The sequence below is a fragment of the Phacochoerus africanus genome, chromosome 2 (assembly GCF_016906955.1).
Source record: "Phacochoerus africanus isolate WHEZ1 chromosome 2, ROS_Pafr_v1, whole genome shotgun sequence".
In the NCBI taxonomy this organism is placed as follows: domain Eukaryota; kingdom Metazoa; phylum Chordata; class Mammalia; order Artiodactyla; family Suidae; genus Phacochoerus; species Phacochoerus africanus.
Genome location: NC_062545.1, coordinates 28,968,863 through 28,990,534, shown reverse-complemented (window position 1 = coordinate 28,990,534; position 21,672 = coordinate 28,968,863). Strand labels below are relative to the sequence as shown.

General features: G+C 36.3%; 1 protein-coding gene across 1 annotated transcript in view; it reads right to left on the bottom strand.

Moving 5' to 3' along the window:
• The window catches only part of HBS1L (HBS1 like translational GTPase), an 84,917-nt gene continuing 63,245 nt past the window's right edge, over positions 1 to 21,672 (bottom strand). Inside the window, exons 9-18 of the mRNA XM_047758222.1 lie at positions 19,152 to 19,298; positions 17,734 to 17,808; positions 17,086 to 17,203; positions 16,614 to 16,682; positions 13,739 to 13,843; positions 10,099 to 10,189; positions 9,563 to 9,671; positions 5,418 to 5,518; positions 3,293 to 3,437; positions 1 to 684 (exon numbers count right to left, since the gene is read on the bottom strand). Of these exons, the coding sequence (XP_047614178.1) occupies positions 673 to 684; positions 3,293 to 3,437; positions 5,418 to 5,518; positions 9,563 to 9,671; positions 10,099 to 10,189; positions 13,739 to 13,843; positions 16,614 to 16,682; positions 17,086 to 17,203; positions 17,734 to 17,808; positions 19,152 to 19,298 (972 nt within the window). The 3' untranslated portion in view covers positions 1 to 672. The remainder of the gene's footprint in view (positions 685 to 3,292; positions 3,438 to 5,417; positions 5,519 to 9,562; positions 9,672 to 10,098; positions 10,190 to 13,738; positions 13,844 to 16,613; positions 16,683 to 17,085; positions 17,204 to 17,733; positions 17,809 to 19,151; positions 19,299 to 21,672) is intronic.

Below are 21,672 nucleotides of genomic sequence, written 5' to 3'. Positions count from 1 at the left end.
TTATGCTCAAACTAAGGCATTTTATTAGCTGACCTTACACCTTAAATAATATCCTGGTTACCAAAGAACAATTTCCACTAATTCCAAACTAAACTTTCAAATGGTTGCTTGTTGAAGGAACATTCTTATGCTCAACACAAAATACCTTTATTTTAACCTTCAGCAAATCTTAGAGTTGACCAAAAAAAAAACAAAAACAAAAACAAAAAAAACCTGCTCAGGTCAAATATTAACTACCTTAATAACCCATTTTAATATTTTTTTTCCTTAAAAATGTGTCGTAGAGTTAAAAATCAAAAGAGAAAACTGTAAACATTCTGTAGTTTGGCTGGAAGTAGAGTTCACTTCATGATAATTCAATGTCTTCTAACACATTTTTCTGATAGTTTCCATAAATCTCAGCAAGGTAAATCCATTTATTAACGTTTCAAAGGAAAATCTAGTTTTTTAAATGAAAGTGCAGTATTAGCCTTTTTTTGCCCGTTGGCAACTTGAAATTTTTGTAGGAGTGATGAATAACACTTCTTTGCAGTGGATTATAACTTTAATTTTCTCTCTCATTTAAAAAAATATCAGTTGCACATTGTTGCTTTAACTGAATAACTGGATTCTTTAAAAATGGAGGTTGGCTATTTCATTGCATTTTAGAAACATGATAGATATTCGGACCCATCATTCTTTTATCTGTAAAAAAATATATACATATTGGTTATAACCTAACCAATCACATTATATGAACAACAACAAAAGGAAAATGGCAGTGGAATAACCATTACATCAAGATGAAACTTTTTTTCTTTCTCCTACAACTTTTTTCCTTCCCTAGTCATGTATTTGAGATTTTCTATAATCTCTCTAGTATTTTCCACAAGAAACTGCATCTTTTTGTCTTTAAATAGCCACACACAAGGCATATGTTCGTTCCCAGGCTAGGGACTGAATCTGAGCTGCAACTGTGACCTATGCCACAGCTGTAGCAATGCTGGATACTTTAACCCACTGTGCTGGGCTAGGGATTGAACCCATGTCTCAGCAGCAACCCATGCCACTGAAGTCGGATTCCTAACCCACCGGACCACAGTGGGAACTCCCTGCATCTTATTTTTCGAATGCTCTTTTATAAAGGAGAAATGCCTTGACAGATTAAATGTGATGCTGATGACAACGATATTAGGTAACATTAACTGAATGCTTTCTAAATGCCAATTACTGTGCCAAGTGCTCGGTACAGATCATTTCATTTTACAACTCCAGGAGGTAGATTCTAATACCCTGCTTCAGTAGATTAGTCTATTGCAGGAGACATGTTGTTATTTCTGCAACTAGGGATCATGGAGTAGTAACTCAAATTTGGATTTAAGTTTAACTCCAGAGCCTTTTACATACTTGTGTAACTGAGTTTTGATGCAACCTAAAGCCCTGTGTTCAAAGAATCCTTCCAGTTAAATGAAGTGAGTAACTTTTATGCAGAAAACAATCACATGAAGTAGTGACGTCCCTTTTAAAAATCTAATAATGCATGCATACCTGGGAGATATTGTGGGTTTGGTTCCAGGACCACCTCAATAAAAGAGTCCCAATAAAGCAAGTCACAGGAATTTTTTGGTTTCCCAGTGCATAGAAAAGTTATGTTTATACTATACTGTAGTCTATTAAGAATGCAACAGGAGTTCCTGTCGTGGCTCAGTGGGTTATGAACTCAATTAATATCCATGAGGATGCGGAGTCGATCCCTGGCCTTACTCAGTGAGTTATGGATCTGGCGTTGCCGTGAGCTGTGGTGTAGGTGGCAGATACAGCTTGCATTCCGTGTGGCATAGGATGGCAGCTGCAGCTCTGATTTGATCCCTGAGAACTTTCATATGCTGCAAGTGTGGCTCTTAAAAAAAAAAAAAAAGCAATAGCATTATGTCTAAACAATGTACTTTAATTTGAAACTATCTGATTGCTAAAAAATGCTAACCATCATCGGAGCCTTCAGTGAGTCATAATCTTTTTATAATAGTAAAATCAAAGATTGCTGATCACAGGTCACCATAACAAATAAAAAAAATAATGGAAAAGTGAGAAATATTGTAGGAATTACCAAAATGTGAAACAGAGACATGAAGTGAGCGAATGCTTTTGGAAAAATGGCACCTATAGACTTGCTTGACACAAGACTGCCACAAACTTTCATTTTGTAAAAAAATGCATTCTGTGAAGTGCAATAAAATGAAGCATGCCTGTATTCATAAGATCTACATTAATCATGATGGAGGTGAGGAAAATTTAAAGTACTAAAATTCTGGTTCGTTTTTGGCTAGTTTCTCCAAAACTCAACTACACCTTACATTATGTAATAGCTATGATTCAGAACTATTATTGGTATGTTAACTTTTTGAATGAATCATTCCAAACGCACTGAGAACCAGTTATTAAAAAAAAAAATTTTAGTGAGAGTTCTTCTGTTAAACAAAATCACTACCCCCAATTCATCTGACTCTTAAAAGTCTATATTCTCATAACTTGAACGGCATTCTTACAGATCTATTTTTTTCAACAAACTTTCTTTAATTTGGGACAGTATTACTTGTGCAGAAGATAGTTTGGAAGTCTCAATATAAGAAGATCTAAGACAACCAAATATTTTCCTCTTATCATTCTTTTAATTTTTTTTTTTTTTTTGTCTTTTGAGCTTTCAGGGCCGCACTCGTGGCATTTGGAGGTTCCCAGGCTAGGGGTCTAATCGGAGCTGTTGCTACCGGCCTAGGCCACAGCCACAGCAAATGCGGGATCTGAGCCGCGACAGCAACGCCGGACCCTTAACCCACTGAGCGAGGCCAGGGATCGTACCTGCAACCTCTTAGTTCCTAGTCAGAGTCGTTTCCTCTATGCCACAACGAGAACTCCTCTTTTAATTTTTTAATGTAAATTTTAAAATGTAGTTCTGGAGTTACCATTGTAGCGCAATGGGTTAAGAACTTGAAATTGCCTCTGTAAGGATATGAGTTCAATCCCTGGCCTCACTCGGTAGGTTAAGGATCCAGTATTGCTGCAAGCTGTGGTATAGGTTGTGGATGCTGCTCAGATCTGATATTGCCATGGCTGTGGCTGTCAGTGGCAGCTGCAGCTCTGATTCCACCCCTGGCCTGGGAACTTCCATATGCAATAGGTGCAGCTATAAAAAGGGAAAAAAAATGTTTTAATATCATAATGGTGCTCCCCCAAGCCATAAAATCTCAGCAATCATTCTTAGAAAGTAGAAAAAGACATAACAACTATAGATACACAATCAGTCACTTTAAAATACCTCAGTGACTACACCAGCAGCTATGGTAGAACCACTGTAGCGAAGCATGAACCTCCCCAGCTCTTTAAAGTCTTTGTATAGCTCAAGAGCCACTGGTCTTTGTGTCTGTAGCTCCACCAATGCATTCTGGCCTTTGGTCAACAATCTATCAAGAAAAATAAATGTAATTAAAACCTGCAAAATAAATATTTCACATTAAATCTACAAATCCACTTAGTCTTTCAAAAACTTAAAAAGAAGATCCCATGCCTTAGGAAAGAGAATATCCACTATACCCATAATTGGTATTTAAGTTTGGTTCTAGAAAGTTTGATTCTATCCCATACAAAGCAATAGAGCCTACAATGTGCCTACAGCGGAAGTGGAAGAGGAAAAGCCAAATGGTGTTGGTAAAAAAACAAAAGAAAAGGATAAAGCTACAAATACAGTGCCAGGAAAAATTAATATGAGAACATACTGAGACCTAGAATCAGCATCACTGAGCAAGGACTTTTCAGCAGGAACAGAGAGGGTTACATTCAGGATTGGATCTGATGAGCCCATTTCAGATTGAGAATTTTCCAAATCACCTGTCTAGGTCAAACAGCCTGGCTCCTGCCAAAAAATATAATTTATGTGAACCAACTGACTAGATTAGAATCCTAGGCTTGCCACATGCCAGTTTTGTGACCTTGAACATGTTATACAATCTCTCTAAGCCTCAGCTTCAGTTTCCTCATTTGAAAAATGAGGAAAATAATTGTACCTGCTTCATATGGTTGCTGAGAATATAAAGCACGTGACAGCACTTATGACAGAGCCTAGAAAATAATGGTCTCGAGACATGTCAGCCATTAGTTATATCACACTTTTCAGTACATTTTGGCAGACCTCATGCTAGAAGCTGAAGACTCAGGTTAAAAGAAAAGAACTATCTTTAAAAGAGAGTTTATGGAGTTCCCATCGTGGCTCAGTGGAAATGAATCTGACTAGGAACCATGAGGTTGCAGGTTTGATCCCTGGCCTCACTCAGTAGGTTAAGGATCCAGCACTGCTGCGAGTTGTGGTGTAGGTTACAGACATGGCTCGGATCTGATGTGGTTGTGGCTGTGGTGAAGGCAAGCAGCTGTAGCTCCAATTCAACCTCTAGCTTGGGAACCTCCATATGCTACAGAGGTGGCCCTAAAAAGCAAAAAATAAAAAAATAAAAAATAATATGAGAGAGGTTAAATAACCTCTTTCTTTTCTAACTACTCAAGAAACAGAGGAAGGTTTAGAGCAATGTGAAGATTCTCTCTTCCACTTGCAACCAACCCTAAATTAACCCTTTCACCACCTTTGGCCTCTTGCACAGGTGCAAATGAGAAGGAACACCTAAGGACTCAAAAAAGGGGATTTTGGGTGGGATTCCCCATAGTGCTGAAGTGAGGAAAACCCCAAAGCTGAAGCAGCCAGGCCAAACTGTGGTTAGCCTTTAGTTGAATTAGAATAAGAAATTCAAGTTTCTCAGGAAGCACTTCCTCTGAAAAATCCCAAGCCTATCCCAGCCAAAGGAGAACTGTCCACATCTAGACCTAGAGGGGACAGGCAGGAGGGTAATCACCTTGGCCTAGGGCTCCAGGTGGACTTCAAGCAGAAAATAAAATACTTTCCAGGTGGGAAAACACACTGGGTAGTCCACCTTCTTCTTGGGGGTATTCTCAGCATAGAGTGTTTTTCATGAGGGGGTAACAAGAAAGTTAAGAACAATCAACTCGAATTTGGGACAAATGGCTAGGCATAAATCAAATTCATCTTTAAAACTGTAGGATCGATTTTTTTTTAAATGCCTTCACTTTTACATCATCAGTGTCTAGGGCTTGATACTTACACATAAACTTACATTTAGATTTTTTTTTTTTTACAATTCACACACATCACCATCATACATAACAGAAATTATATCTAGCATTCATACCTAAATCGGAGCTTAAATATTTGGTTTTGTGTTTTAGTTAGTCCTTAAAAGAAACAATTTCTGGAACAAGTAAAAATAGACTTCATTTACCACAAAGAAAACCATTATATGACTGAATTAATATGTAAGGAATGTGCTTAAATTTTGTGCTTTAAATTGTGTTTATTGTTTATGTATTATAACACTCACTTAGGCTTCTTCTTTGTCACTTCACCGGTGCTTTTGTTTAAAACACTAATCAATCGTTTAATAACGGCGGGTTCACTGACAGTTTGGTAGTGTAACAGCACCTAAAACAAAAAATTGTAATACTGAAAGGCTATTCACTGCAGCACCTCTGGCTTCTATCCTGGCACTCAGGCTGAATCACATTAGCTTCAGGACTACTCAGTTTCCCCAGCTGCTTCCTCAATGTGCCACCACTCTGATCAAGTTGTCCCTTAACTTCCTGGCAGAAAAGGGTCATGGGAAGTAGTTCCAGGTTCTCTTCCACCACCTACTGTGTAAACTTGAGTAAACTACACACCCTTCCTTAGACGGTTATGATGAAAATTAAATAGGATCAGAGACAGTGCCTGTGACAATAGATGTTCAACAAATGTGAATTGTATCATTGTAAAAACAAGGGAAAGAGAATCACGTGATACTCAGCAGTAACTGCTTGTATTTATTGCTGGATAATGACAATAAAATATTATATGGGAGTTTGGACAAGCTTTGAAAGTCTTGACCTGAGCAGACCTAAGCTCAAATCGTGACTCTACACTTTCTAGTTGTGTGGTCTGGGGCAAATCCTGCAACAACCCATTCCTTCCCAATATCTCCAGCCTCGGGTCTCTTGTCACTAAATGAGGAAAACCAGGTATTATTTTAAAGTGGTGCCTAGTTCATGGTAAACACGAAGTTAAATGATTACTTCATATATTAGCTATTTTTGTTCATGTTTTTTGTTCATGTTTTGTATGTAAGGAAATTAATATCAGAAAGGCTAAGTGGCAACAAGGGTGCCCAGACCACTCAATAGGAAAAGGACAGTCCTTTCAACAAACGGTGCTACGAAGCTGGATATCCAAATGCAAAGCAATGAAGATGAGGCCTTACCTAACAACATATAAATAAAAAAATTAACTCCAAATGGACCAAAGACTTTTAAACAAATGGACTAAACGTACGAAACTCTTAGTTTTAAGAAAAGAGAGGAGGAAATCTTAATTTGAATCTGACAGTGACTTCTTGGGTATGACACCAAAAGTAAAGGCAACAAAAGAAAAAAGTAGATAAACTGGACTTCATCAAAATTAAAACTTCTGTGCATTGAAGGATACTTAAGAATAAAAAGACAACTCACAGAATGGAAGAAAATATTTCTAAATCATATACTGATAAGGAATTAAAACCCCAAATATATAAAGAAATGAAAAGATGCTCAACCTCACTAGCTATCAGGGAAATGCAAATCAAAACCAGGATGACAGACTCCTTCACACCCATTAATTTGCCTATTATGAACAAACAAAAAAATCATACTCCCCCCCCACACACACAAAAGGAAAACAAGTGTTGATGAGGAAGAGGAGAAATTAGAACACTTGTGTACTGCTGGTGAAAATCTAAAAATGGCACAGCTATTATAGTTTAATGGTTCCTCGAAAGTTAAACATAGATTACCATATGATTAAGCAATTCCACCTCTAGATATATACCCAAAAGAATTGAAAGGAGGGGCTCAAAAGGAAATTTGTGGACCAAGGTTCACAGAAGCATCATTCACAATTGCCAAAAGATGGAAACAAACCAAACATCCAACAGATGCTAAATAAATGAATGGATGAATAAAATGCGACATATACTTACAATGGAATATTATTTGGCCTTAAAAAGAAATGAAATTCTGACACATGCTACAACATAGATGACCTCAAAAACATCATGCTAAGTGAAACAAGTCTGACACAAAGGACAAATATTGCATGATTCCACTTACATGAGGGATGCAGAATAGGCAAATTCATAAAGAAACAAAGAAGAATTGTGTTTACGAGAGGATAGAGGGCAAGGTCATTAGGAGGAGTTCTTGTTTAATGAGTACAGAGTTTGGGATAAGGAAAAAGTTCTGGAGGTAGATGGTATGGATAGTTGCACAACAAGGTGAATGTACTTAATGCTAAAGAACTGTACACCTAAAAATGGTTAAAATGGTAAATGTTATAAATATTTTATCACAATAAAAAATCAAAATCAAAACACGAACTTAAAGTCTAATCCATTCTTCTATTTTCTTCCTCTTAAATATATAGAGTTTTTACCATATAAACTAATGGAAACAAAAATATCTATGTCTTAAGAAATTAGTCCTTAAATAGTGAAATTTTAATTGCTTACAAAGCCTCTTCTTGGTTAAATTTAAAAACTGTGAAAGTTTCTTCCCACAGGGAATGGATTAAATGACAAAACGTGACCATTTTTTTTCTAAAAAAAATCTCACCCTGGTATTCACAAATCAATATACACAGGTGGAGTCTCATAAAGCCGCACAAAAAACTTTTAATTCATAAAAGAAACTACAGTACACAGGAAGACAGTATTACTATTCAAAGTAACTACGAACCTCCTGACCTCTCTACCTCTCCATTGGCAAAAATTATTGCTGCATGAGTAAAAACACGCAGTAATCATCCTCTCCAGCTTCTCCCCATTGGACACACTGCTTTCTAAGAATGAGTGCCACTCATTCATAGCAATTTCTTGCCTATTGACACATGACTTTTGAATATTAAAAATGTATTTTCAACCATAACAATTTTTTGGAGAGAAGCCTTTACCCACTTAGCATATGGGAAAAATGGAATATAATTATAAAACTAAAATACAATATCTTACAAGTATAATTTTATAGGATCAAATTTTACACAGAAATAATTACAAAGGATTACAAGCAAAGCACATGGTTATCTCAAAGGTGCAAAAGCGTAAAGTAAATTTAAATGAGCTAAATAAATATATTCCCAACCTTTAAAATACTATCACCAATTTAAATACACTTTAAAGGTCAATTACTGTTACTGCTTTACTTTTGTTTCAAAGCTGCATCAAATGGTGAAAATGATCTGTTTATATTTTCAAAGGCAAGCCATTTAATGCCACCAGGAAATACTTTTCATTGTCCTGAAGAGACTGTACTATATAAGCTGATCAAGAAAAGAAAGTAAGTATAAATGGAAAAAATGCCCATTTGTTAAATGGCAAGAGTAAGATACCAAACTATAAACAGAGTATGGCCCCAAAGAGCTGAAAAACATTACACATAAAACAAAGAACGTATGCTATTCACTAGTAGTATCCTTTGTGGATAGGTAACATTATAGCATAAAATCTCCCCTTTCCCATAAACGTGTTATGTTCAGGTGGTGTTAGATGATAACCTGCAAACCAATCTCACAGTAGGCAGGGTCTAAATGTGTTGCTTCAGCACAACTGAAGTTCACCCTATGTCAAGCATCCCCAGAACATACTCATAAATATCAACAGGTGGATACAATGCACACAAAAAAAATACTCTGAAATGTAAAGAATGGATATTTATAGGTCATATGATTATAGAACATTCCTATTATATCTTTATTTTTGTGTGTTTTCTAAAATTTTCTATAATAATACACTACTTTTATAATCAGAAAAACTATAAATAAGCATATTAAAATAAAACAAAATCAGAAAGACCCAATCTAAGAAGCTTTAGAACACATCAAAAGAGAATCCACCCCTTCCCTAAATTAATTTTATTATTATAATCAATTTGTATCTTATTGATGATGAAATTTCTTCCCAATGTCTCTTTGAAAAAGTTCCCAGACTTAAGCATCAAAATAAAAAAAAAAAAAATAAGGAGTTCCTGTCGTGGTGCAGTGGTTAACGAATCCGACTAGGAACCATGAGGTTGTGGGTTCGAGGCTGTGGGTTCGATCCCTGGCCTTGCTCAGTGGGTTAACGATCCGGCGTTGCCGTGAGCTGTGGTGTAGACCGCAGATGCGGCTTGGATCCCGAGTTGCTGTGGCTCTGGCATAGGTGGCTGCAGCTCCGATTAGACCCCTAGCCTGGGAACCTCCATATGCCGCAGGAGCAGCCCTAGAAAAGGCAAAAAGACAAAAAAATAAAATAAAGTAAAATAAAATAAAATAAAATGATTTTCAAATTCTAATTTGTTTTTCTGGATTAGAGTAACATTAGTTGAAAATAACAATAGCATCATCACTTGTAAAGTGAGTTACTAATTGTGGAATAAAGTTACACTGAATTTATAAGAACAGTTAACAATTAAACGTTTTAAAACTTACAGGAAATCCTTTAGTGATAGGAATTTCAATATTAAAGATGAGGATTCGGGCTCTGAAACGCGTGCAAGCCTTAATGGGTTCTTTGGGACCACAAAATATGCAGCCAACACTGTAACAACAACAAAACAAAAACAGACAAAAAAGGGAGAGCAGGCACTTGAGAGAATGAAATACACATCCAATAGAAATATCTCTAAAGCCATTTACAAGATAAAGCAAGCACGTAAATTAGGGACTTTTCCTGAACATTCCCTTCTGGGTTAAAGCATGGCTTTACACCATTATTAACCTTATATCACTTTTATACCTTACAGTTTTCCTTCAAAGAACATGTCTCAGGTACAGGTACTGACGTGTATTAATTTCAACTTTAGGTTTTGTTTATCATTCATATACTTTCATAAGCGCCTATTTTTGGCCAGATGAGATTCAGATTAATACTCATTCTTTCATTTGAGCTGGTGAATTGCAAATTTTACGTGTTTTGAGGTTCTCTATCCAAAACAATGGTCGCTTAAACTCATTTTCTCACTCACTTGATTTTGATGATATCCATCCCAACCAACGTAAGACTAACATGATCACCCGCTGCTGCCCAGTCGACAGGTTCATCATGCAGAGTGATTCCTGGAAATGAGTAAGAACCAAAGCATACAGTGAAACACCTCAATATCAACCCATAACAACCAAGGGAATTTGGCTGACTTGTGCCTCATCAGTCACTACTCATCATTTTCAATATGAATGGACAGAGAGTGAGAAGTGTTAGCTGTGAGCGTTGAGGAAAACACACTTCCTCTAGACTTGACTCTTCTGGACCACCACCCTAAACATAAAGTGTCTTGCATTTGTCCATAAAAGGATGATTTTGACTTAATCAAGATTTTTTAAACTCACTTACATAACTGGTATATTCATTGAACAGGCCTCATTCTAAAACTTCTCTTCCATTAATGGATGCAGGCATAACAGTACATAGAGTTCCAATTCCTCCCCCAACCCGAGGCACAGGGAAGTTCCCTGGCCAGGGCAGTTCCCTGGACAGGGATCGAATTCAAGCCACAGCTGCAACCTACACCACAGCTGGGGCAACACTGGATCCTAACCTACAGTGCCACAGTGAGAATTCCCCAATTATTTTTAATAACATAAAAGAGGGGATTGGGGAAGGTATTCAGTAGTATTTTAATCTCTTAGGCTTTGCTTTAATCAGACAACAACCTAAACAATCGCCTGTGTTCTTCGAGTTACCCACAGGAAATCAGTACTCAGTTGGATGGTGTTCTCGGCAAGCCTGTCACTAGTCCCAGCTCAAAAGAACTGCTTCCCAGAGAGAGATGCACAAGGATAAATGGTTATATGAAAAGGTGATTAATAGCATGAGAAAACTTAATTTAAAAGTGATCCTATATATACTTATATTACAGCTGTTTCTATATACTTTTATTACATAGTGATAATCCTGGAGTGTAACAGCAAAGGGCAATACTACTCAGGTATTTGGATAAAGGCTTTTAAAAGGTTTCTCGGGAGTTCCCGTCGTGGCGCAGTGGTTAACGAATCCGACTAGGAACCATGAGGTTGCGGGTTCGGTCCCTGCCCTCGCTCAATGGGTTAACGATCCGGCGTTGCCGTGAGCTATGGTGTAGGTTGCAGACGCGGCTCGGATCCTACGTTGCTGTGGCTCTGGTGTAGGCCGGTGGCTACAGCTCCGATTCGACCCCTAGCCTGGGAACCTCCATATGCCGCGGGAGCGGCCCAAGAAATAGCAACAACAACAACAACAAAAAAGACAAAAAAAAATAATAATAATAAAAAAAAGGTTTCTCATATTTTCTGATTCTGTGGCATAAATTCCTTTCCATTGGAATTTGAGTCTTCTGCTGAAGACAGCAGGTAGCCCAACCACTGGGGAATAGTTCTTCACCGACATGTTTTCAATAAAATACAATTCACCCGTATCTTTCTGAAAATACTTCTTCTTCCCATACAACATACTCGTAAGTGAGTTTCTTCAAGACTTTTGAGGAGTTCAAGAACTTTAAGAGCTCTGAACCAACCTGAAGTTTTATTCAAAACTTCACGTAGATGCACATGGGCATTAATCTGAGAAGGGGGCCATAACTATCACCAAGGTGTCAAAGAGGTAGGTTCTGGACTACAGAAGTGTTGACAATTATGATACTTAAAAATGTTTGCTAAATTTTCAACTCATCTAATTTAATTTTTAAATGTAAATTTCAAATGACCATATCTGACTTGTGTTTTGAAAGGTGGAACTGATTTCAGGAGCCAGCTACTTACATAGACTAGAAACTGCCTGTAGCTTAGGATTTTGAAGAACTTTCTTGAAGTTTGATGAACAATACAAAATTTCCTCAAGATGATATATAATCTGATTTCCTTCCCCCAAACATGTCACATTGCCCTATTTATGATTTTATCTTTTAAGGACTTTCTTCATTGAAGAAAGAAATTCTTTTTTAACACTCTATGAACTTACATGTTAATAAAGTGGAAATATAATTTAGAATTTCCATTTGTTGGTAGCAGATTTAGTCAGTTCTCTTTTTTGGGACACTACTGGTTAGTGAGCCACAGTAGCACCTGAAGTGTTCAGACAGAAGGGTGCATTCAACAATCAAGTAAATCAAGCAAAAGCAACAAGGTGAGAAATTGAGGACTGAGAATCTCCACACCGGGTTAGAGGCTGGCTCTCAAGGAGGGAAGTGGTGCTTCTGACATGGTTTCCCTTAAGAACCACTGGATTAAAGATAAGTGGTTAGAGTTTTTCTGGTGGGGTAGGGACAGGAAGGAAAGAGGGAAAGAGTGCAGAACTTTCAGAGGTGACCAAGTCATAATTTCGGAGGTCACAAAGGAGCCAATCTGTAAGGTCTCTGACCACGGTTAGGGTCGTGGTTTTAATTTACGTCTACTGATTATATATATATTTTTTAATTTCCTATTATCAAAAGGCCTTTAACTTAAAAAGAAATTACTATTTCAAATTGTAGCTCTTGATCACTTTAAGAAACAAAGGCAGAGATCTAAACATGAAAACAACAGGTCTTTGGAAAATGGTTCTTCTTATAAAAGTGTGTATTATTTTTATCTACACAGAATTTTCCTGCTCCCTAAACAAGAAGAAAGAAAAAGGTAAAATGGAAATAACTTTGGCTTTCACTTCCTTATTCATCTTCAAATTTAGGTTAAACTCTGTTACCTAAACAGGTATTCATTAATTTCTTACAATCCTTAAGAAACCAGCTTTTAAAGTAAGTAAATTAGTTCAAATAAAATATATATTCAAATTCATAAACTATTTAGGTACAACTCTGAATATAAACCATAAATGAGAGCAACAGAAGGAAAAGGACTGAAATTTTTAAAAATTTTAGTATTACCCGTAGGTTATACAGTAGCTTAAAATTGTTACGAATAGGATTATTTTATAGTATATGTTTGGTTTTATGTTTAAGACAGAGACTTGGAAGCTAGGTTATAAACTTTTAGGCAGAATTCAGAAAAGAAGAAACATGTATACATGTAAGGTCAAATGATTCGAAGAAACAGTTATCAGATATTATGAAAGGTCATATATTAAATCCACATGCAAAAGCACTAATTGTGGCACTTCAAACTAGCTCAGTTTCTCTTTTCAAGATTAGGTTTCTCTGTATTTGCATCTTATTTTCTTACTTAGGTCTTTCTGTAATTTTTTTTTTGGTATAAGCACGTTCAAGGTTGTTAATTTATAGTAATTCTGAAATACACATTTCACAACAACAGACTGTAGCAGTCTGCTTTGCCATTGACTATTTAGCACCAGGATGGGGTCAGATAATTTCTGCTACTGAAAACTATTTTAAATGTATCCGACAGGTGTCTATACATCTGGTTCAATCCTAGCCAGGCTTCTCGAATCAATGTCGAAAAAAAAAAAAAAATGCTACCACAGTTAGAATGTTATATGCACATTTATATATACATAGTCACAACAGAAAAAAATCGTTTAATGTTTTCACATTTTTATCTTCAACAGTTAGTATCATTTTGACAGTCAGTTACAATTTCAGTAAGAGGTTATTTACTCTGGAGTTAATAACTAAACTACTTTTAAAAATCTGCTGTCTCAACTTAAGGGCTGTTTAACAAAAGAGCCTTGCAGAGGAATACCTTTTGCAGTGCAAGTTTCATTAGGAGGCATTGCTAGTAGTCGGTCACCAGTTTGGACATAACCAGCTTCAATTTTACCAGTTACACAAAATCCAGATCCTTGATCTGCAAAACATGCCAAAATCTTACTATGGTTCACACAACAATATTGTCTGATGTTTAATACTGCTAGCTATATACCTAGTTCTCTACTAGTTATATAAAACTAGTAGTTCGATGAACATTTCAGTATTTTAAATAGATCCACTAAATACGGCATTCTACTCTTTTCTCACAAACAAAAATACTTACATCATGAAAAGTGGGAATTCATTCACTTCTCCAATATTTACTGAATGCTAAGTACTAATAAAAATATTTACTTCAGAAAAAGTGGGAATTCATTCATTTCTTCAACATTTACTGAATGCTTACTAAGTACTAGGCACTGGGCTAAACTCTGGGAATAAAGAGATGAAAATATAAGCCCCTAGCCCATAAGGAGTTCAGCAAAGAGAAAGACAAAAACAATTACATTGTCCTGAGACAAATGCTATTTATAATATTCAATGGAAAAAAGAAAAAGGTGCATCAAAGAATCCATGAGGAGGGGGAATGACTACACTTTAGCTGGGCACTTAGAAGCAGAAGAAACAGAGTTTACCAGGTAACCAAGATGTGGGACAGTCATAACCAAATGTGGGATGTGCAGACCCATGTGTCATTTACATGGAATTGATTAGGGGACCAAAGGCAGGACAGGAGGCAAAAGAGGTGGGCGTGGGACAAATATTAAAGAGGCCTCATTAATCACATTTAGGGCTTGAATCTCATCCTCAGTTAAATAATGAGAAACCAGTAAAGAATTGTGAATAGAGAAGTGACATGATGGGATTTCTGTGTTGGGAGGGGAGGCTGACTGACATGAATATATCAACTGTAGAAAGGGAATAAACTCAAGAATTTGAGAATAAAGTATGACAGTTTTAGGGTGATTAAGGGAAGTGGGGGATAATGGCAAAAACAGAGAAATCTGAGATAAGGAAGCATTAACTGCAAGACAGGAAATTAAGGAACAAGGTCCATTTTAGCCTTGGTGAATGTGATGTATCTGCAAGACACAGAGGTAAAGATAAATTCCAGGGAGCACCAATCACATCAAATCCATGAGAATGGTATGCTTGGGAGTACTCTCCCTGTGGACATGCCCAGCAGCAGATAGCAGATGTATCCGGACAGAGAGAACAGGTGTGGTTCGAAATTTGGGGAGCAACAAGATGCTGGAATAGATGAACTCATGGATGCTGGTCCAAAAGGTTCAGGTAGAGTGAGAAGAGGAATGAAGTCATAGGACACGAGTTAAGAAAGAGGAACCCACAGAGAAGATATAGAGAGGTGAAAGAAACAGAAGAGCAGGAGAAAGTGGGTCACAGAAACCAAGGGGGAAAAGTTTCAAGGTTAATGTGGCTACCAGCCTCAGAAGTAATGCCAAATTCAAGTAAGATGGAAGTAAGATAGAACCGAAAAATGTGTACTGACGTTGGCAACCAAGAAGTCATTTGAAAATCTCAGTGGGAACACACTGAGGGAAGCAGTGTAAGCAGAAGCCAGGAAGTAGCCTGAAGAAAGAATAGGAGGTAAAAAAATAGTTAGCAAGCATTGAAAAAATAGAGTTAGCAAACATTCCTAACAAAAAAAAAAAAGAAATAGGCATTTTGAAAAGCATTATCATACTTCTTCTACCAGAATGCTGGAATATGATGATAATTTTAATTTCATTGAATGATTTTTGTGAAGCACCTTATTTATTTATTTATTAAACAATATTTATTAAGAATGTGTTATGTGCCAGGCACTGAGCTAGGTCCTGCAAATATGGATATAGAGGTAATAGTACTTGTCCTGGAGGAATTCACAATCTAAGTGAAATAAGCAGCACAGCAACAATTACAACACTGCATGAAAAAATCCAATGACAGAGGATACAGAGAACACGGAGGGACATCTTAGGGTATGTGTGTGGGTGACCTCACCAGTGATGGATTTACTGCTGCTCCGTTCCAAATCCACTCTTCACTGCCTGCTCTGTGATAATGGAGATCTGGGGATTAGCTGACATCTTTACCATATGGATTTTTCCAGTATGTAAGGATGTTATATTTTTTATTTATTAAGTCATTTTATCCCATTTCCTTTTTATGCTTTCCTGTGTAGGGTCTGGTACACATTAGATTTATTCTTAGGTATTTAAAATAGCACCTCCCTCCAACAAAGTCTGACCGTCTTCTAAGTCTGTCCTTCCTTGGGTTCTCCTCCACTGCCTAATAGTCTTTTTTTTATCATATTAATTATGTATAATAAACTTCCTGTTTCACCGATGTGTGGTATCTATCTATCTTCTGATTGGACCCAGACTGCTATGTATGGGCAGGAAATGGACAAGAAAAGAAAGAGAAACAAACACAACATGGGTGGACAGAGTAGCAAAAAGATCCTATGTGATCAAAAATAGTGAACAATCCACCTTGGTTGAAGAACACAGAAACTAAAGAAATCTAATGGCAGGGAAAAAAAAAAAAAGAAAAAAGAAAAAAGAAAAAAAACTATGAGCCTAGAAAGATAAAGGATCAAGGTTTTTTAATACTTGGAAGATGATTATGAGATAAGGAAACAGTAAGTAAATTGAAGATTTTTCTGGGCAAGGGTGTTAAGTAACTGGAACTGTGCACCATTCTGACGACAAAAATAGTAACTTCATGTAAGGATAACCTGACCCCCTTGCTGTACAGTGGGAAAATTAAAAAAAAAAAAAATAGTAACTTCATCCAACAAGAGACCAAGAGAGAATGGAAAGATAGGGGCCATACTGAAGAAGGCCAGCAGAGGTAGCACTTACCTTTAAAAACATCAGACACACATAATCTAAAAGGCTTATCAACAGACCTTTGAGGGGGCTTGAAGGAATCTGGAAAAAATGGCAAAATAGCAAGGCTTAATTTAAAAATAATTTTGGACTCATGTCCAGTGAGCTCATTATAGTCCATATCTCCTAGAAAATATATTTAATAGCAAGTTGACTGTCATTCATATAATACCTTGTAATTTATAAAATGTTTCCACACGTGTTTTTTCATTTACTGTCACGACAGTCTATGAGACAGGCAGGGTAGCAGGCATGAGCCTCGATAATTAAACAAGAATAATTTACCTTCAGTTTAAATACTATATGTAATTTCAAAACTGGTAACCCAGCTCCTCTGACTACACATCCCATGCTTTTTACATACATGACTGTCCCCCATAAAGAATTCTAAGTAATAATTAATACCAAGTTTATAATGCATTAGAATTAATGTCAGTATTCTTACCAATTTGTTCTAATAAACATAGTCCTTTATACCATTTTGTAAGTTCACTTGATTTAGATCTTGTGATTAGATTTTCACCACTGAGACCACTTGTAGGGATAAAAGCTACATCACTTTCCTATTAAAAAAAAAAAAAAGATGGAACACATGAAACTTAATACAGCATTGCTCTTAAAAAGTTAAAAGGTTCACTATTATCATAACTGTACCAAGTTTACAAAAAGTAATAGAAATCCTAGAACTACTGCCCTGAGGTTATCTGATCCAATAGTTTTAAACTCTTTCAATTTTGTAGGAAATTTACAAGTTTATTCCAAAACACTCAAGCAGTTTAACCTGGTAATATAGGCATATTTCACACTTTCTACCAGTTTCCACATTCCTCTGTGATCTACCGAGACCTATACATCTAATTTAATAGGTGAAAAAAAATATCTTCTACTTATACTACATCCAAGCCAATTTATAAATATATGTAATTTTCTAAGACGAAGTAATCCAAAGAACATAAGATATACATAATACCAGGGGAGATAAAAACAAAAAAAGAATTAAACATTCTGAACAAGACAAGAATACTAAAGTAGTTTTTCCTCTCCTATTAGTAAGATAAGACTTAATGAAAGTAACCAAATAAAATTATCTTACCTTAAAACCTGCTTGCTTAAGAAAGTGCCCAAGCTTTCCAGTAATCTCTTGAAATCTTTCTTGTTGCCAATTAACCTAATAAAGATCCAATTTATTTTTAAAACTATACTTTAGACCATACTATATATAAAATTTAAATTTCTGAAATAAAATATAAGATGATAAAATATAATTATAAAATTTATTAAATATAAAATCTATTAAAATTTAATTAGCTCAGAATGTCAGATCTTACTATCAGTATGATCTATAAGTAACTTTTCCTGCAACAGAAAACCTGGAAACAAACTCCAATATATGTAAAACTTTTTGTATATGCTAAAAGTGACTTCAAATGTGAGGAGAAAAAGTAAGTAACTTATTAAGTTGTGCTTGGACCAAATACCAAAAAAAAAATTACTGACACACCCCAATCTCCAGTCAAATAGACTTCTTAGTATATGTACATATAATAGGAACTCTAGTTAACCAGTCTCATGCAATAGTATTTAGGGGTAAATATAACAATGTCTGTCAGGAGTTCCCGTCATGGCGCAGTGGTTAAAGAATCCGACTAGGAACCATGAGGTTGTGGGTTCGATCCCTGCACTTGCTCAGTGGGTTAACGATCCGGCGTTGCCGTGAGCTGTGGTGTAGGTTGCAGACGCGGCTCGGATCCCATGTTGCTGTGGCTCTGGCGTAGGCTGGTGGCTACAGCTCTGATTGGAGCCCTAGCCTGGGAACCTCCATATGCTGCGGGAGCAGCCCAAGAAATGGCAAAAAGACAAAAAAAAAAAAAACAATGTCTGTAACTTACATGGAAATTCATGTCAAAATAAGATGGATTAAAGAATGGATACAGGGGTAGATAGACAAAAATGTGATCAAGCCAAGTGGTAGAATACTAATTAGCAGATATAATATAGGTGTTTACTATAAAATCCTTTCATCTTTATGTTTGAAAATTTTCAGATTAAAATACAGGGAAAATAAAAGGCATATGTAGCAATGATACTATAAAAGAACTATGTAAAAAAAACTAAAAAAGAATGGTTTATATATTTATATAACTGAATCACTTTGCTGTACATCTGAAATTAATACATTTTAAATCAACTATGCTTCAATAAAATAAAAAATGAATTTATTTTTTAAAATATGACAATTGTACGAATACAATGTGTATACTAGTCACATCTAAGGTCCTCAATATGATAGGACAGGATCCTTTTTTGGTTTGTTTTTTTTTTAATCATCATAGTTAATTTACAATGTTCTTTCAATTTCTGCAGTACATCAAAATGACCCAGTCATACATATACATACATTCTTTTCCTCATATTATCTTCTATAATGTTCCATTACAAGTGATCGGATACAGTTCCCTAACATCATCTTAATTAGCATCTCAAATGAATTCTCACAAAGGCTTTAAATACCTGATCCATTTTATTGACTGCAACAGCAAGCTGGGTTACTCCAAGAGAACGAACCAAGAGGCCATGTTCTCGTGTCTGTCCCCCAGTCTCAAATCCAGCTTCAAACTCTCCCCTGCTGGCATCTACAACTAAAACAGCTACATCTGCCTAAAAAAGAGGAAAAAAAAAAAAAAACCCTAGAAATAATGTCACATCATTTTAATTCAAAGGACAGACTATTAAATCGACGATGTTGGGTCAGATTTTAAAGGCAGATTATAACTTGACACCAAATCAAAGGAATTACACCAATGGATTAAAATTTTAAATAGGAAAAAATTCTAGCATATGGCCAAAAAATAAATGACATAGAGAATAAAAAATTTCCATGTTTGACTACATAACAATTACAATAACTGGGCAATGGAGGAAAAAAATTGAAACATAAGTCAACAGCCACAAATATTTGAAACATGTAATTTCTAAGGTAAAAGTTACAATCTTAAACTTGAGCCTTTACCAAAAAAAGAAAAAAGTCATAGCTTCACAGAAAGCTAGTTAAAGGATACAAGCAAATAACTTGCTAAAGAAGAAATATGAATGGCCAATAAACACTGAAAAATTCAAATTTATTACAAACCAACAAAAAGGACATTAAAAACACATCAGCACATTCCTCCCTTCTACCACTTTCATGAATCACATTGGTAAAAGACAAAATTAATTACATAGGCAAGAGTGCAGGGTGATTGGCATTAATATACACCACCTGTGGGACTGTAAGGCCACCACCTTTTTGGAGGGCATTGTCACAATGAGTACCAAGAGCCTTAAAATTATATCTATTTTGCTTCCCACCAACTCTATGTTTAGGAATTTATCCTAGAGAAATAATTATGGATCTACAAATATATTTGTCGGAGTATTGTTTATAATGATGAAAAGTTGTGAATAAATGAATTTTCAAAAAATAGCATATTCAGAGTTCCCTTCGTGGCTCAGCGGTTAATGAACCCAACTAGGATGCATGAGGATGCAGGTCTGATCCCTGGTTTCGCTCAATGGGTTAAGGATCCAGTGTTGCTGTGAGATGTGGTGTAGGTCACAGATGCGGTTCAGATCCAGCGTTGCTGTGGCTGTGGCAAAGGCCAGCAGCTGCAGCTCTGATTGGACCCCTAGCCTGGAAACGTCCATATGTCACAGGTGAGGCCCTAAAAAAAAGGCAAAAAAATAAAAATAAAAACAAAATATTTACCTTCTAGAGCCATGGAAAAAGAACTTGAATAACAAAGTTCCCTAAACTTTGTGGACCAATTTGAAAATCAGATGAAAGACATTTCTCCTCTTATATTCCATTTACACACAAAAAAGGAATTCTCTAAACTTAGCTCTTTTTCTTCTTTGGCCTTATTGATATTAGTTTTACAGGTTCCCACTATTCTTTTGTGTTGATGCTTCTTTCTGTGTGTGACTCCACTTACATCATATGGACGCAGTCTTTGACAACCATTTGTGCAACCTCAGGTGTTCCTCCATTCTCATCAATGATTTCTGTCAGTGCACCGTCAGGATAGTTCTTAAATGAACACTCTTATCTTTCATTTATCCCTTTTACAGTTTTTGCCTCACATGCATACCTGTTCTTATAGAAATCTGCTTTTCTGTAATCCAGGATATAATATCTAAATTTGGCACTCCCCTCTTCAGCTATCTCAGAGTGATAGTCATTTTTTTCACAAGGGTTCTCATACTCCATTCACATCAAGTGCTCTGGCCTTTCGATCAGAAGAGAGTCCACAACAGTGTTTCTCTTTGTTGTTTCCTCAATGATAATTCATGTTTCTGCTATTAGTTTTTAAAGATTTTTCACATACATTATCATATAATCCTCACCATGACAGAAAATGAAATGGTCATGAAATGGTCATAAGTAAAGAATCTATCAGATACTTGCCTTTGAACACAACTTTATAATTTAAATCAGAAATATCATGTACAGGGAGTTCCCGTTGTGGCTCAGCGGTTAACGAATCCGACTAGGAACTATGAGGTTGCGGGTTCGATCCCTGCCCTTGCTCAGTGGGTTAAGGATCCGGAGTTGCCGTGAGCTGTGGTGTAGGCTGCAGACACGGCTCGGATCCCACGTTGCTGTGCCTCTGGCGTAGGCCGGCGGCTGCAACTCTGACTCAACCCCTAGCCTGGGAACCTCCATATGTCGCGGGAGCAGCCCTAGAAAAGGCAAAAAAGACTATATATATATATACACACATATATCATGTACATACTTTGGTAGGGGCAATTTACACTATTATTTCTATTCTTTTTTCCCTTTATTCTTACCCAAATACTTCTGCTTTACATCTACTCTTAAATGCAGCATTCATAGCCAAACCTCCATAACTTATGTTAAACTCATTTCTTCAATAAGATCTAGCTCTTTTGATTAAGGATTCTTAGTTAAGAGCACAAACTAAAGCAACTGATTTGAAAACTAGCTCTTTCACTCATGTATGTCACTACCAGGTCTTACACCTCAGGCATA